The following is a 16,287-nucleotide window of genomic DNA, read 5'->3' on the forward strand; positions in this document are numbered from 1 at the left end:
TTGCACATAGAAAATATTAAAAAAATTACTAGAATACTATAAAATAGCGTTTCTCTTGTTTTGCAGATACCATGGAAGACTGTACAGGGAGGCCTGGCCTCGGTGGTGCGGGGCCAAGCTTCTGAAACCCAGAACAGAACCAGAGCAGTGAGAGCCAGCCCTCCCTGCCCAGGGCTGCTCCCACGCTGCGCTAAGGCTCAGGAAGATTTCTCTGTACAAAAGCAAGGTGGGAGGCTGGCAGAGGGTGGGCAGTGCCCCAGCCCCGTGGGGAGCCAGGGCAGCTCTGTGATAGTGTGTGCAGAGCTCCAGTGGCTGGAGAGATGGAGGAAAGACACCTCTGGTGAATTCAACCAAACCGTGCTCTGGGTGCAGCAGCCATTCCCCTGCTCCCTGATGGAGCAAGGATGAACAAGGCCAAGATTGTTACAAACCCCAGCACAAAGTAGGTCTTAATTTTTATTGTTAAAGAATAATACTGAGAGAAGGTGAAGGCATTTCTCAGTGCCCAGGGGCAAGGTGCCCCAGTGGATGTGCCAGCCCCAGGGTGGCAGCAGCTCAGGATTCCTCTCCACCTCAAAGTGGATTTCCAACCACTGTGCTGCCTTCAGCAAGGAACTTCCAATAAAGCATTTGCAAAGCTGAAAAGCACAGTTAAATAAAAATATTTTTGAACAAAACAAACACAACAGACTCGACTGTCTCAGTGCTCCCTCGCTCCCCTGCCATGGCTGCTGTTCCTGGCTCACGGATGCCTCCTGCACTTCAGCAACAGAAGTGAAACCATCTGGGACTGCAGCCTCCCCCCAAAAGAACTGTGCATCATATGGACCTTGAAAAAGATTACATCTGTTTATTAATAGTAAAAATGGATACATTTGTCCTACATTTTGTTTTTAGAAATTTGATCATGTCACAAGCAATACCTGCGTGTACGTGGGTGGATTACAGATGTATATAATTTATTTTAACCAGGCTGTGAAATAATATGTAATCACATCTCTCCTTGTGATTGTACATAATACAGTAATTAAATGATGCCAGTCTACGTCATTCTCTTATTTCTAATCAAAGGAACCTGAAGCGTAACAGTCTTCTTTCCGGCTGATATGGCTCTTTATTTCTGTCACAGGGGAGACTTCCCATGGCCGAGCAGGGGTAATCTTGCAGCCGTGAGAGACGGGAGAGTTCAGACTCCTGCTGCCCTGCCCGCAGCAGGAGCAGCGTCCGGCCCCGCGCGGGCGCGGCGGCTCGAGCGGCACGCAGGCCCCGAGGCTCAGCCTCACTGCTGCCCCGACTTCTTCTCCTTCTGGAAGCTAAAGCTTGTTCTCCTGCTCAGCTTTCTTTGTTTCTGAGCAAAATACTCTGCTCTGGCTGTGCTCGCTCGCGACTCTAGGATATAGTTAACCTGCAAGACACGAGGCGGGGTCAGCGTCACCCGAGGCTGGGCACGGACCCCCAGCCCAGCCCTGAGCAGGGCTCTGCCCAGCTGCTCCCAGAAACCACTGGCAGGATGATGGCAGAGAGCCCAGAGTGCCAGGACAGCCCTGGGCTGCCCTCCTGTGCCCCACTGGGGTCACCCAAACTCTGGGGAAGGCAGGGAGCAGTGCAGACCCCCCAGTGCTGGGACAACCCAGCAATGAGCATCAAAAAGGACTTTATCAGCCTCAGTAAAAAGAATTCTTCCATTGTGATGTTTGCATACTCAGCTAATCTCAGAGTTTCCCTGTGTTTTGGCACATTTTACTTGATGAAAGCATTTTAAAATGATATTTAACAAGCCTGCTACTCCCTAAATTTATTATCTCCAATGCTTTGTGATAATCTCAGAGATAATTTTAATGGAAGGTTAATGCAAGAATCAAAAAGATAAAAATGCCCTTTGGTCTGTCATTAGCTGGTTAATATGCTGTGGCTTAAAACTTGCACAATTTTATGCACTGTAGAGTGTTTCACTTTCATTGCATATTACAGCTTAAGGCATAAAAATATAGGGAATTTTCATGGTCAATAAAGTCTCAGTCCTTCTCACTTGATCATCTAAAAAGCCTAATTTGAAAAGTCTGATTTTTCTGTGCTCCCTAACGCTGATGGAATTGAAAACAAACCAGTGACTTGTGCATGAAACCAGAGAACGTTCTGTATAAACAAACTGCAACTTGGGAAAAAAGTACTGCTCAATATGATTTCTCTCTTGAATATTCATGTTATTGACAGTAAACCTTGTTTTAGCCTTTGTTTATGACCAGACTGGGATGGGTGGAAGCGTTCAAAACCCAAGGAGATGTGGCATGGGGGTACTTGGGCAAAGGTGACCTTGGAGGTCTTTTCCAGCCCCAGTGATTCTATGATTCCATGATTCCAAGTGTTTGGGGTTGCAATAGCAATAGAAGAATTGGCCTAACAGCTCACAGAACAGAAACCCCCTCAAACACACTGACCTCCTGTGTAATGAATAAAAGTTATTTTATTGCACGTCAGTTCTTCAACAATCCTCTAAACTCCACCCAGCCAATAAAAGCAAACATAACAGATGGTTTGCCAAAATTACTGCTTTTGAATTTTGACTTGCTACGAAAGATGAACTTGTGGAAAATTCCATTTAATTTTTCAGGAGTGTAACAAAAATTTGTTCCCCAAAGCAAGGGAGTTTGTGTCTGTAGAGAGCCCCAAGGAAAGCAAACAGCCCTGAGAGAGGATCAGGGCAGAGAAGCCCCTGTGTGCTGTGCAGGGACACCTGAGTGTGGGCAGGAGCACCCAACCCCTGCATGGCACAGGGCTGCTGACCATCTGTCCAGAGGTGGAAACCACCTGGACACAATAAAATGTGGTCGTTTCCTATAAAATTCCACAGAAAATGGTGTCTCTATTAACAAGAAAAAAGCACAAAAGGAAATGCTACGCACAGCCAGGCAGCGGCTGCGTGGCTGTTGGAAGGATGAATAAAACAACAGGCATGGAGCAGCCATCCTGGCAGGTCAAACACAGCCCAGTGGTCCTCAGGCTCTGCACCCTCGTGTGTTTCCAGAGCCTCCTGAATACTCACATGTCTAACAAGTGGTAAAACACCAGGATTTTGGGTCACGTTAAAATTTAATACTCACCTTCAGTACAATTTCATTGACAGTAGCAGCATCTGATTCAAAGTAAAGGTGTTTGTAGTCATGATTGCTTAGATATGTAAGTTTAAATATTGCATGACCTGCAAAGATAAGAAAAAAACTGCTTAGAATATTCCTGTAAAGTTTGAGCAGAGCTCGTTGCCTGACAGAAGAAAACCACAGATGGTGATCTCAGCGTACCATCAGCACGACAGAAGGAAGCAATGAAATGCTGACAGGCTTCTCATGTCATTTCAATTTAAGGCAAGTGGTGGCTTACAGGAGCAGCTGAACTCCAGTCAATAAAGTTCCTTTTCCCATCACATCCCCACTGCAGGAAATGCAAAAATCCATCAAATGGCTGGTTAGCTCTGCTCGGCCACGACGGCGCTGCAGCCCAGCACCGCGCCGGGGCTGCCCACGGGAGCGTGGGGGAGGCTTGTACTGAACAGAAAATGGCAATTAATCCCAGAGTCACCACCCAAACCCTCCTCCCAAAGCTCCACGTGAGCCCAGCTGGCTGCTGGAGGCCACGGGAGCAGCACCAAGCACAGGGCACTGAGGGACAGGGACACGCCGCCACCAAACCCCAGCGCCATCCCTGGGCTGGGATCGCCCTTCCCACACCAAGGAAAAGCAAATTAAACTCTAACTGAGACCTGCTGGCACCTTCCTGGCACTATTCCAGATGGAGGTGCCATGTGCTTGCCCTGTGGCACGTGGTGCTGGCCCGTGGCTGCCCTGGGACAGCAGTCCTGGACTCCAACGTGCCGTGCCAGGAGGAACGACTTAGACACAGAGGTTTAACATGGAACACGAAGGAAGGCAAAATATCCTTCACTTGTATGGATGCTGATGGCTTCAAAATTAAAATTAAATGTATTCTATACATGATACTTTTCCAACGGTTTTCTAATTTATTCAGTTCAACGGTCAAAGTTAGCAATCCATAAAGTAACAGCCACATTACTGTAAATCCAGGTCTTTCCTGCAGGAAAGCTAATTGGAAATCTTATTTACATTATCTAATTCTCCAGATTTCCAAAAAGTGACTGATATATGCTCAGATTGGTGGCCAGGAAATTTGAGATGCAAGTATTTTATTGTGGCATGTTAATTAAACACCATTATGATGCACTAATCTGGAATATAAATTCTGTATTGAAAAATTGGCTAATAATAATAATAAAAACCCAACCCTTTAAATCATTTGACAAATGATGCCTCGGTGGTACTAAAAATGCGGAATTCCAAGCTGGGAGCTCATCAGCATGTTAATGCATGCAGCTTTGCCTGGCACACAGCATCTTAATGATTCCAAAAGTGCCAGTGCACCACTCCTGGGGATGGGACACAGCACTGTGCTCCACCAGCTCCCACCATCTTCCCTGGACATTGAACATTCCACACTGCTTATCAGAAATGAAACTGGCACGAAACAGGGTCAGGGGATCCCAGTGAGCTGCTGTGTTTTGGGTTGTGGAAAGTCACTGGGTGACTCCTGCTGTGGATCAAGACCAAACCTCCTCAGTGCTCCCTGCTCCCCAGAGCCCAGCCTGGCCTCGTGCCACGGTGTCACCTCGTGTCCCTCGGGCACTGCCCTGCCAGGGCAGCACTGCCAAGGGCAGCTCCTGCTCCCACGGGCACACAGGCTGCTCTGGGCCAGCCTGCCCAGCAGGGCACTGCCAGGAGTGGCTCTGCAGGGGCTCCAGGAGCTGCTGGGGATGTGGCACCGATGGCAAAGCCACACAGCCCCTCCTGTGGGACTGGTGACTCGGTGGAAAGAAGCCAAGAAGACTTTTCCTTAGAAAGCCCCATTACAGCATCATGTTTATGGGCTCCAAGTCCACAACACGCTACTTACAGCATGAAATATGAGTGCACTGAAATCCTAACTGGCACTTTGCTCTGCTACTCTTCTAGCCAGATGGAATTTATGAATTGTGAGATTGATTTCCATTTCCAAGAGTGCTTAAATATGTGATGTACCTCTTTCCAATAGAGCACCACCCCTGACAATTCTGAGATCAATAGGAGCTTCCATGGTTTGATGTTTCCGTGTGAGAGGATCTGGTAACAAACAGCAGCAGCTCGAGTGGCTCCTGCTGCACGTCATGGGGGATTTAAAGCAAATGCAGGCACTGCACCAGCAGCTGCTGCATCACTCCACACCAGCACTGGTGGGTGTTTGCAGGGAGCCTCAATGCCCCGTAATCAGGATTATTCAACAACAGAAAACCCACGTTATTCCTGATGATGTTTGTCTGTTAAAACAGTGATGGAAAGCAAACGGAGTGACAGAAACTCAGCTGCTACCAGCAGCTTTGTCACGGGGCAGGGGCAGCCCACGCTGAGCCCAGCACAGCCAAGGGGTCTCGTGCCAATGCCCCTGGTGCCCCCTGAGCCCCCAGCCATGCCCCCAGCCCCAGAGCAGAGCAGCATCTCCCCTGCTGCCCCTTGGCCCCAGCTGGGAGCGCTGATAAATCTTCCCCAGCCCAGCACTAATGGGTTCCTGTGTGGTTACTCCTGGAGAGGAGCCTACAGACGGAAGGGCAGGATGCTAATTCACTGGGAATCCACCAAGGAGAGCTCATTTACTCCTTCAGCACCACGTCTCCCGTTCAGCTGCTCAGCCCATCTCCTGATTTTTAGCACCACTGCACTGCCAACGAGGCGAGGGAAGAGGCCCTGCAGCTCCCGGCTCCCCTCGCCCTTCCCGGGGCTGCTGCAGCTCCTCGAGAGCCTCCACCCTGCACAGCAGCCCCCAGCTCCCCCTCGGCTACACACAGCCCCGAGAAATCCTGGGGAACTACGGCTCCACATCTACCGGCCATAATGTGCTTGTGCAGGCAACAGTAAATCTTGTGCTAATTCCTGCAATCTTGGGAAAACATCCAAGCCCTTGGTGGGCCCCACGCTGCACCTGACACAGGTAGAAAAATAATCACTCTAATCTAAGTACTAAACTCATTTTATCAAAGTCCAAAAGATACATTTTTTGCTTGGAAAACAAGGATATGATTTTGCGCAAGAAAAGATAATTTTTTTACTGAATCTGCCAAGACTAGAAAGTTCTTCTTTCCCTCCCACCCTGCAATTCAGCTCTTACCCAAACCCTCTCTTTGCCAACTCTGTAAACAGAACAGAATTAAATCACTAATTAGACGGAGGATGAAAAGAATATTCATGAATTGGACAAAGCAGAAAATAAACAAACACTAGAAATGCAAATTTATGTTAATTTTTCAATATACCTTGATGATTGCTTTGTCATTACAGGGCCATAAGGCAGAAGTCAACAATTAAGAGTTATTAGTGGAATAAATAGCTGGAGAAGGACTCTCTGAAGAACAAAGCACTTATGGACATCGTTTGACATCACTGATTCTCACTGCTTCAGAAACTGTGACCTCAACAGGCTCAAACCCTGAAATCTCCTCTCATGGGCCCAGAAAGGATGCAGAAGGATTGGAAATACACCAGCAAAAGGCAAGGAATGAGGATAGTAAAGTATGCATCAGCAATACTTTTGTACAAAGACATTTCCTCCAGCCCTTGCATGAGCTGGGGGAGCCACTGCTGCATTTCACCCAAAGCACTGGGGAGGGGCTCAGCTGTCTGAAATCCACGTGTGCTACCCCAGAAATGATGCTGTGAGCCCGGAAGAAGGCCTGAAGGGCCTACAAAGCTGCAAGAGTTGTGTAGGGTTAAAAAACATCCAACACCCTTCCTGACACCCTCTGGTAGCAAAAAAGCACAGGGGAGGTCAGGAGCTGCAGCCACAGCTGGATTATCCAGATGTAGCACTGAGCTCAGCCAGGACACACAGAGCAGGGATGGGGACCTGAGTGTACAGGGGGGGTCAATCCCATTTCATGCAAGGGATATTCATCCCAGAGGTACATAAGTCAGAGGCAGTGAGGGCAGTCAGTTCTGGGGGAAATCCTCACCCCACTGGTGCCAGAGGAGTCACTGATGGTTCAGGGTGCCCACCATGAGCCCAGGGGGGATCTCCTCAAACCAGGGCAGTGCTTAAGTGGGAATAAATGAAAAGACTGTTAGGAAAAAAACAGCAGCTGTGGTCCAGCTGGCTTGCCCCATTCTCCAGGCAGCAGCATATTCCATGATCTCTTTTCCTCCAACCCTTTATGTTCCACTGTAGGCTTGCTACTCACATTGCTATTAGAGGGTGACGTGGGTCCAGATGTCCTGAAAACAGAGCTGCAATTAAAGTGCAGCACACACCCACTTTTGTGTCAAACTGTGGTAACTATTCACACATCTGGATTATTTTCCCTCAAAGCCCTCTGTTTCTTTAAATTATTATCAGCGGCAGAATGCTAATAAAGATTTTTGCAAAAATGCTGAAAATTGAGGTGCAACTCGGGGTTGCCCAAAACCTCTTTACCAGCAACCTTGTTTGGGGAAAAAAAGATAAATAAATCAAAATGCAGTGTTTCCACATGGCAATGGGCTCCTCCAGTGCGTCTGCACCTCATCAATCACGCATTGTCTGCCGGAGAGGCGAGCCTTGTAAATGTCACATCCACTCAGGCCCGAGGAGAGGCGAATCAGAATGCAGCGAGGAGTTTTAATTGGATAGTGTAATTAAACTAAAAAACCCCAGCAGAATAGCTTTGACAGGATAGATGAAGACCCCTTTTAATAGGGCTACAAAACAGATTTGTTAAAAGGATGAGGCAATGCGCGCTCCTGATTGCGCTCAGGAGAACTTTTACGAGCGGCTGTTGGAGGGGCCGCAGTTAATCAGCACAGAGCACTGCAGTGCCCGGCTGCTCCTGCCCTGCAGGGCCAGGGCACCCTCGCTGCCAGCCCCTCTCTGCAGGGACAGGCTCTGCTGAGTGCTGCCCTGGCACAGCCCGAGCCCGCCGGGGCACACGGAGCCATCCGTGCCGCCCCACGGCACCCCTGCCTGCTCAGCTGCCCACGCTGGCCTCTCCCTTCTGCTCCACTCCTGGATGCTCCTTTCACTCCCAGCCTGAAGTTTGGGAACATTTTCTCTGCTGAATCTGTTTTTTTTACCTTCTGGTCAGAACCTGTGAGAAGGAATTTTACTGTTACTGCCTGCTCTGCTGTGGGAGCAGGGATATCAGGAACCATGATATCCTGATATTTTGTGCACACACTGCCCCTGCTCTGGCCCCACTGCAGGCTCTCAGCAAACCTGCACCAGCTCTGCTTGAGCCCCCAGAGAAGCAGGAACCCAACGTTTCCTGGGTATTTTCAGCTCTTCCACAACCCAACAACAAATTCATTAAATTAGTACTGCCCAATGTGCATAATCGGGATGAACTGGACACTGAATTAGAACATCAAATACCTTTAGCTTTAAATGAAAACTACATAAAGGGGGTTCAGGCATCGCTCCGGCCATCACTTGCAGCCAGGGTGAATACTGCTGGAAAAGCTATTTTCGTGCAGATGTGGAATTCAATGGGAAAGACTGACTCGTGTAGCAACATCAATCAAAGCGTCGGCTCGGCTGGCAGCTCCCGACAGTAAGGCAGGTTCAAAGGTCACGGGATAAAGAAAAAGCCAAGCTCTGGTTCAGCTCTAATATCTCCTCGCTGGAAGTCTTACTGAGGTACCTGCCCCCCTTCTGCACTCGCAGCTTTCATTAATCTTCTTGCCATCTTTTTTAACTAGTCATGCAGAACCGCTCGATAGCGAGACATATAATGGGGAGGCCCTGTGCCTATTACCAGGTTAACACTCTGTTAAGCCCCAGTGCAACAATGGAATCAGAATTTAAAGGAAATCTTCAGCTGCAGGGTGCAAAGCGGGCAATTAAATTACAAACTGAAGTTACCCATGTACTCCATGACCTACGGAACACCTTTGTTTAGACTTACCTTCATACCGAGGGTATTTTGACAAAGCAACTGAGATGTCTCTGCTTCATGAAAACAAAAAAAAAAAAGCAGATAAAGGATCACAGAGAATGTTGCTTCAGTGTTTCAAGTAAATTGTCGAATAAAGCCAATTTCCGCAGCTCCTGTAAAGCACAGCTGCCTGGGAGAGCCCTGGGCAGGTTCTGATCAGGCGTGGTGGCACAGGGGGCTGCCCCAGGCTCTGCTTTCCTTGCCCAGCTTGGCTGTGCCCGGCAGCCCTGGGCATCCACCAGGGCCACTGGGGCCACAGAGCACTGCACATGGGCAGTGGGCAGTGACACTGAAGTTTCTCCCCTGTCCAAGTAATGTAAGAGACATTACCAGAATCAGATTTCCTTTAAATTACACTATTGCAAAGGGATATAATTGTATTAAACGTATTATGCTGCTTCCTTAAGACTTTATATTATGTACACTTAATTGAGATACAAAGCTCTTTTCAGCTATAAAAATGACAACTACTTTATTAAGGCTTAAATCTTATTTCTCCATGATAGGATGCTTCCTTTCAAGACTCAAAACATTCAGAATCTCTCGTGATAATGAGGCTGAACCTGATTTAAAGAAGATGTTTGTGCCCAGTGTTGTCAGGTTCTAATGGCATCGAAGCAAGCCAGCAGGGCCATTAACTCTCCCCTCAGTCTAAATCCAAGGAGTCTGATTTAATTTACAAATAAAACTTCAAATTCTGACCCAGGGCTACTACAAGGGCAAACAAAAATCATCAGCCATCCCTGCCTACAATCCCCCCACTAATGGCAAATGAGATGCCAGAGCTTTCTGTTTTCATTTTCTGCCCTCACCGAAGGCAGCTCTGAGTTCTGTGAACTCTCAGCACAGGAAAACTCAGCCTGTCCAGAACAGCTCCCAGCTGTCCGTCAACATCTGAGTCCTTTCACACACACACAGGTGCCACCAAAGCTTCTCTGCAGGACCCAGTGCAGGGGGAAGCAAAGAACAGAGCCCGAGACTCCCCACTGCACCCTCGTGCTGGCCCCAAACCCAGAGTCCAGCTCAATGGGACAAGCACGAGCACTGCTGAAAGAGGAGAAGGAGCAGGTTTGTGTTACAAGAGATAAAAACATGAAAACAAAATATATTGCAGAACTCAAAGACCTTATCTGTAGTCAGCCTCTCTTTGCAATAATTCATTCAAGAAAGATCCGGGAATAATTTTTGATGTAAACTCTGCTACAAACATACATCATGGTGCTGATAAAAATCACAGACAAAACTTGTGAAATACAGTGAGTTTCATTCCTTTATGCTACTAAAATAACTTTTTTCCATTTAAAATTCAAGAGATACTGATCTGCTGTTCAGTTCCCCAAAATGCATCATTCTGAGATGTCACACTAAAAGTCTTTTCTGCTGGCCTAAAATAATGACTTTTGGAACATCTTTAGTGAGTTGGGAAAAGGTCAGCAGTTTCAGGAGGAAGTATTTTCTCCTTTTGGAACTGTGCTCAACCATTACTTAGTAGGAGAAGTTTAAGATGTTCCCACAGAAATGAGCAAATAAGCCCCTCAGTACTGTCATGGTTGCCTTGGTTGACACCTGTCAGTGTCCTCTGCAAAGCCACCTTGACTCTTCTCTCAGTGCTCCCCATGTGCAGGTACTGCCCTCCTGCACCTGGGCTCTGTTTGGGGGTTGGAACTCCTGGGTTCCAGGATTTGGGTACAAACACAACTCCCCAGAGCAGCAGGTGCTGCTGGAGCCCCATCCTGGCGTGCAGGGATTGTGCCCTGGTGAGCTGACAGCAGTGGAAACCCCAGGTTTCAACTGGACTCTTCAAACACAGCCTTTTTGGGGGCACCCTTTTATCCCCTCAGTGTCTGCATTTGCAGAAATGTGGGTAAAAGCAAAGGTGTGACAGGATTTACCAGCTCTAACTGACCCTTGCACTGCACACAAAATCCTCACGTGTTTCAGACTGCCAGGTCACTGGGAAGCTTCTCCTTGGGATTGTGCCTACCCAAGCACCATGAAATCTTGATGGAGAGACAGAAAAGGAAGACAATGACTAAACCAAGAACATGGAGTAGGAAGGGGTAATGAAGGGGAGAAGGATATAGTTCAATAATTGCTGATAAAATCTGTGGCAGCCATAAATTTACTCTTCCAAGAGAATTCAACAGATCATTACCTCTGTAAATATGTATCACATAATTCTCCCTCTCTGTCACCTTGCAGATAAGTACTTAATACCAGCATCTCACTACCCTGCAGAGGCACAAGTGCAATAAAATCCATCTGAGCTTTTGAACTGCAGTCACTTTTTGATAGTAGACGGTTCCATTTTGGCCCCACTGGGAGCCATTGCCCAGTTCTCCCAGGGCCCATCCTGTGCTTTTTAAAACAACTTTTCCAGATAGAGACTCTCATTCCTCTACTGACACAACAAGCAGAAGCCCTTGCTTTTGGAGTTGCACAACTCTGACCTCGGGGCAATGGCTGAGCTGGGATATCCAGCTGTCCCCAGCCCTGGCTGTCACTGCTGTCCTGGCCTGGTCACCACCACAGAACAGAATGCCCAGAGTGGCACCTTCAGTCCCAGTGACCCTGCAGCCATGGCTGGGGCAAATCCACACTGAGCTGACACTTACTCTATGTCCAAGATCTTCAGCTCCACCAAAGACATTTAAAACCAGTCTGGAAGTTAAAAAGTGCCTAAAAATTACAATTATGTTGAAACATGGATTTGCTGGGGGCTGGAGACAGCTGGGCAGAGCCAGTGTTCCCTTGGTGTCACAGTGGGCAAGAAACACTGAGTGATGCCATTAGCTGAGAGCAGCATCAAAGGACACTCGTAAAATGTGTGTCTGTTTATGCTGTGTTCTCTACAACAGAACTGACTCAGATTAAAAACATCCTGTAATGAAAAAAACGCACCTATAGAAAGAAAAGGACATGGTAGCAATAATTCTTTGGACATGGAGCACATCCAGGGAGGCAGAGAAGAGAGAACATAAATAAAAAGGACTACTCACTTGGGCTTTTTTCTTCCGCAAGGTCACAGGCACAGAGGAGTTCAGAATCGATTGAAATGGGTTTCTGCTTAATCCAAAACTTAGTGCTGGCCTTCTGATTAGTAACAGGGTCTATCTCTACCTTGTCTCCAGAAATACCTGAGATGAGAAAGAATAGAGAGCCACAAGAGTGATCTGTTTAACCGATTTCATATCAGCCGTTTGACACACTTTATAAATCTTAAATGGGCTGAAGGTATATTGCCCTTCTGGGCTTTCTGAAAGCACAGGAGCTTTTGAAACCAGAAGCAAATGGTTATCAAACTGCATTGATAATCTGCATTTTATTCTCCTGCATAACCATACCAAAAGAAAGAAATATCACAGAAAAGATTCTGCTAAACGCATACAGAGCTCTTCTGGAAGCAGCAGCTGCACGAGCTGTGAGATTTATAGGAGATAGTGCTGGTTCTGCAGTCACCACTGCTCTGTGTAACAGACACTATCACCACCCACCCCGCTCCATCTGCTGTACAGCAGACATGCAACCACAGAATAACAGGACCAGAGGTGCAGAAGGTGCTGAGCTGGAAGGGACCCATCAGGACCATTGAGTCCAACGCTGGCCCTGCACAGGACACCCCAACAACCCCACCCTGTGCCTGAGGGCACTGTGCAAACCCCTCTTGAACCCAGGCAGGGCTGAGGCTGTGCTCACTTTCCAGGGAAGCCTGTTCCAGAGCCCAGCCCTGCTCTGGGTGAAAATCCTTTTCCTGATATCCAACCTAAATGTGCCCTGACTCAGCCTCAGCTGCTCCCCTGAGCCCTGCCAGGGTCACAAGAGCAGAGGTTGGCACCTGCCCCTCTGAGGTTGGCACCTGCCCCTCTGCTTCCCCTTGTGAGGATGCTAGAGCCCCCAGTGAGGTCTGACCAAACAAAGCCCCCTCATCTGCTCCTCAGGACACCTCCAGACCCTTCCCCACCCTCGTGGCCTCCTTTGGATGCTCTCTAGTGGCTTCGTGCCTTTTTCACATTGTGGTGCCCACAGCTGCACACAGTTCTCAAGGTGAGGCCACACCAGGGCAGAGGGCAAGGAGGATCCTGCTGGAACCAGCCCAGGAACTGAACTGAGCTGAGCAAACTTCCCAGGCAGCTTTTTACACCCAGGTGTGCAGAGCCTCAAAAACAACGAGGTGTCTTCAGGATGGGTTACAGCATGAAGCTCGTGAGACACCAACAAAAGGAAGCAATGTAGGAAAAAAGTGTTTAAATATCATTTAACTCTTGCATCTCAGGAAAAAAAGCAGAAAACTTTCTCCCTCCTGAGGGTTCTGACAAGGCAGGAGCCCGGGGTGGGTCTGGCTGCAGCCCCTGTTGTGAGACCAGGCCAGCCTTGCCCACCCCACTAACCCAACAATGCATTAAACACACCTCACATCAGAGAGATCACACTGCAATTAAGCATTGTATCAAGAGTCCAATTAACACCCAGGCTTCTGGAACTCACTGATTTGAGTAGGCTGAGGCTGTATCTGGAGCCCATTTTGGTTTGTGATTTAATTTTGGACAGATGATGTAAAATTGGTATTGGTATTTCACTGTAATGGTTCATTATTCCAAATGGTATTTGCTGTAGTTTAAGGAAAATATGGAAGTTGATGACACAAAGTCTCATTTTCTCACTGAAAAAAAGTCAGGGGAAGTTCTAAAAATAAAAGTGCAAATTCTTGGTGTGTGAGGGCTGTTCCCCATCCCTTCCTCTAAGAGCATCACCCCTATAAATATCCTCAAAAAAATGTCACTGTTTGGTCCTGCAACTTCAGAATTCACAGTCAGTCAATACTGTTAATGCACCTTGTTAATTTGATAGGATTTGTCAGGTAACTCCACTGGAAAATTATATAAAACTGTTCCAGATGAACAGATGATAGTGACATGAATTAAAGTGATAGAACAATAGTGGAATATAAACCAGAAATGACACCCAAAGTGGCTGTTGATTTATTGCCATCCTGAGTTTGGTTCTGGGCTTCCATGTATATTAGTGCTACAAATCTGGGTCCATTTAGCAGCGAGATGCTCATACATACATCACCAGCTCCTGCTCCAAGCCAAGGTCACTCCCCATTGCATCAATCTTCTCAGCAGAGGCTACTTCACCATTTTGTAACCATCTCAGATGGAGCAGACTTCCTCCTCTTTCATCTTTTTTTTATCATGTAAAATACACTTTAACTTCTATTATTTTTATCTGCAAATTGTTGCTGTATCCTTCATCCATTATTTCTGTATCTCGACATCGCTGGCTGAAGCTCACCCACATCCAGAGAGCACATTGACAAAGAATGTTGTCTTTTTTGTGTTATTGTTCTCACAATCTGGATGTGTTGAAACCTAAAATCAAAACAGTATTGTGTCTGTGGCTTCTGCAGTCTCTGTCTCACAGCACAAATCACTCATACTCAAACCCAAGTGAAAATGCTCCTTCTAGTATTTTTAATTCATTCATTTTGTCAAAAGCAATGCCAGCAGTGTGTGGGTCCAGTAGCAGTGCTCTGTTCTTGCTCCCTTTGTTGGGGTCTGCAATTGCCCCCTCCCCTTTCTGAAATAGTTGCCAGCAGTTGTTTTCCCTGGCAATATGCTCCTGTTAGTGGTGCTAATGCAATACACAAGTAAATGTGTCTTATTCCCCCAGAACATGACAGAGCCTGTGTAAAACTGCTGAGAGTGCTGCTGCGTGTGCATTACCCTGTGGAATGGGCTGAAACACAAACCCCAGCCCTGAAACTGCCACCTTAAATGCAATAACCCCCCACTCAGAGGGCTGGGCACTCCTCCCATGGCCATCCACACATCACCTTTTACCACAGAGCTACACACAATGTACAAAAAAACAAATTTACGCCCCTGTTTTTCATAAACCTTGTCTCAAATTCAGTGATCAGGCCTCAAAACTGCTAAAACATTTCAAAAAGTGCAATCCCACTCCTGCACAGCCACTGACACCATTGATCTGCCAACAGGGAGCAAAGGGATGACTGAGGATTTTTGGGGTCCTGGAGAAAACTTGCCCTGCTGTGGCTGCTGCACAGAACTGATGGCACAAAAAAGCTGCAGAGAAAAGTCTTTGCAACTGGCCATCACCAAACTGCTGCAGAACAGCTCCCAGACCAGTCACCATGGCTTAAAACAAAAATTAGCCCCTGTTTTTTTCCATTTCAGGGAGGAAGAAGCAGCCTGTCACTCACAGGTAACATGTAACACTCAGCTCAAACCCAAACAGCCCCTCAGTCCTTGTTTTGCCAATCTTGCTCTTCTAATATCTTAAAAAAATTTAGGAGAAACCCCAGCAACTGACTCAGACTTTATAGAAAGATTTTGATGTTCTACATTTGCCCAAGGTTTGAACACCCTGCTGGGGTTTTCTTTGATTTAAAAAAAAATTATATTATAAAGCCTCATTGTCAGTGCACTGCCATCAAAATCACACAGGTTCACAGATTGTTATAAAAGGGAAATTTTATGGTCCTTACAGCACTGGGCAGGGTCAGCTCCTCCACTGCTGCACAAGTTAAGCCATTTGTTTCATTTAACAGCTCTTCTCCCTTAACCATTTATCTTTAGTGATCTGTCATGACCTTTTCAAGCTCTCATTTCTGACACTTCCCAGATACAGTGAGTCAAACTTCACTGGAAGCAAACGATCACACCCCGAGAGTTTGCTCAAGGCAGCCAACATGCCCAGCACTGCCCTGCTCCAGCACAGCAGATAAATCCTGCCTCAACTAGACAGCTCAAAATAAACCAAAAAGCCTCTTCTGTGAGAGTTTCACACACACGTGCTCTTACGTGTGCTTCAGGATGCAGGAATGAAGGGACTGTAGTGACAACTGGCATGGTTTAACAATTCTGAATTCTACAGAATATATGTATTTTGTAAACATTATGGCACTTAATATCTTACTGCTGAATCATTTCTTTATGGAAGTATTTGCAGGAATGTCACAGGTCACCTACCAATGCATCATTAATCAAATTTTCACAATTTAAACACAAAGATAAAAAGCCATTCAATCATTTTAAAACAGTAATGGGGCTTTTATAATTCAGGATTCTGTCAGCCCTTGGCCTTCAGGTTTTCAAAAGCATTCAGCGAGCCAATAAGGACAATATAAAACCTTTAGAGAATGCTCATTTATTTTGTTCCACCTCAAATTTCCACTAGGTCGTTAAAAATCTTTCAATCTCAGAAAAGGAAAAACCCAATAACTCCCAATTTTGCAAAGCCTCATTTAAAAATAACAAAAC

The 16,287-nt window shown here is 46.8% G+C and overlaps 1 protein-coding gene across 6 annotated transcripts in view; it reads right to left on the bottom strand.

Annotated features, from left to right (window-relative positions):
• Positions 1-835: 835 nt before the first annotated feature.
• MAPKAP1 (MAPK associated protein 1) overlaps positions 836-16,287 on the bottom strand; it is a 78,279-nt gene continuing 62,827 nt past the window's right edge. For all 6 annotated transcript variants that reach the window (XM_064393546.1, XM_064393547.1, XM_064393550.1 and 3 more), the window contains 3 exons: positions 12,001-12,138; positions 3,102-3,199; positions 836-1,405 (listed from right to left, as the gene is read on the bottom strand). In XM_064393546.1, coding sequence (XP_064249616.1) covers positions 1,280-1,405; positions 3,102-3,199; positions 12,001-12,138 — 362 coding nt within the window. In that variant the 3' untranslated portion in view covers positions 836-1,279. The remainder of the gene's footprint in view (positions 1,406-3,101; positions 3,200-12,000; positions 12,139-16,287) is intronic.

This window comes from Passer domesticus, chromosome 18 (genome assembly GCF_036417665.1).
Source record: "Passer domesticus isolate bPasDom1 chromosome 18, bPasDom1.hap1, whole genome shotgun sequence".
NCBI lineage: Eukaryota > Metazoa > Chordata > Aves > Passeriformes > Passeridae > Passer > Passer domesticus.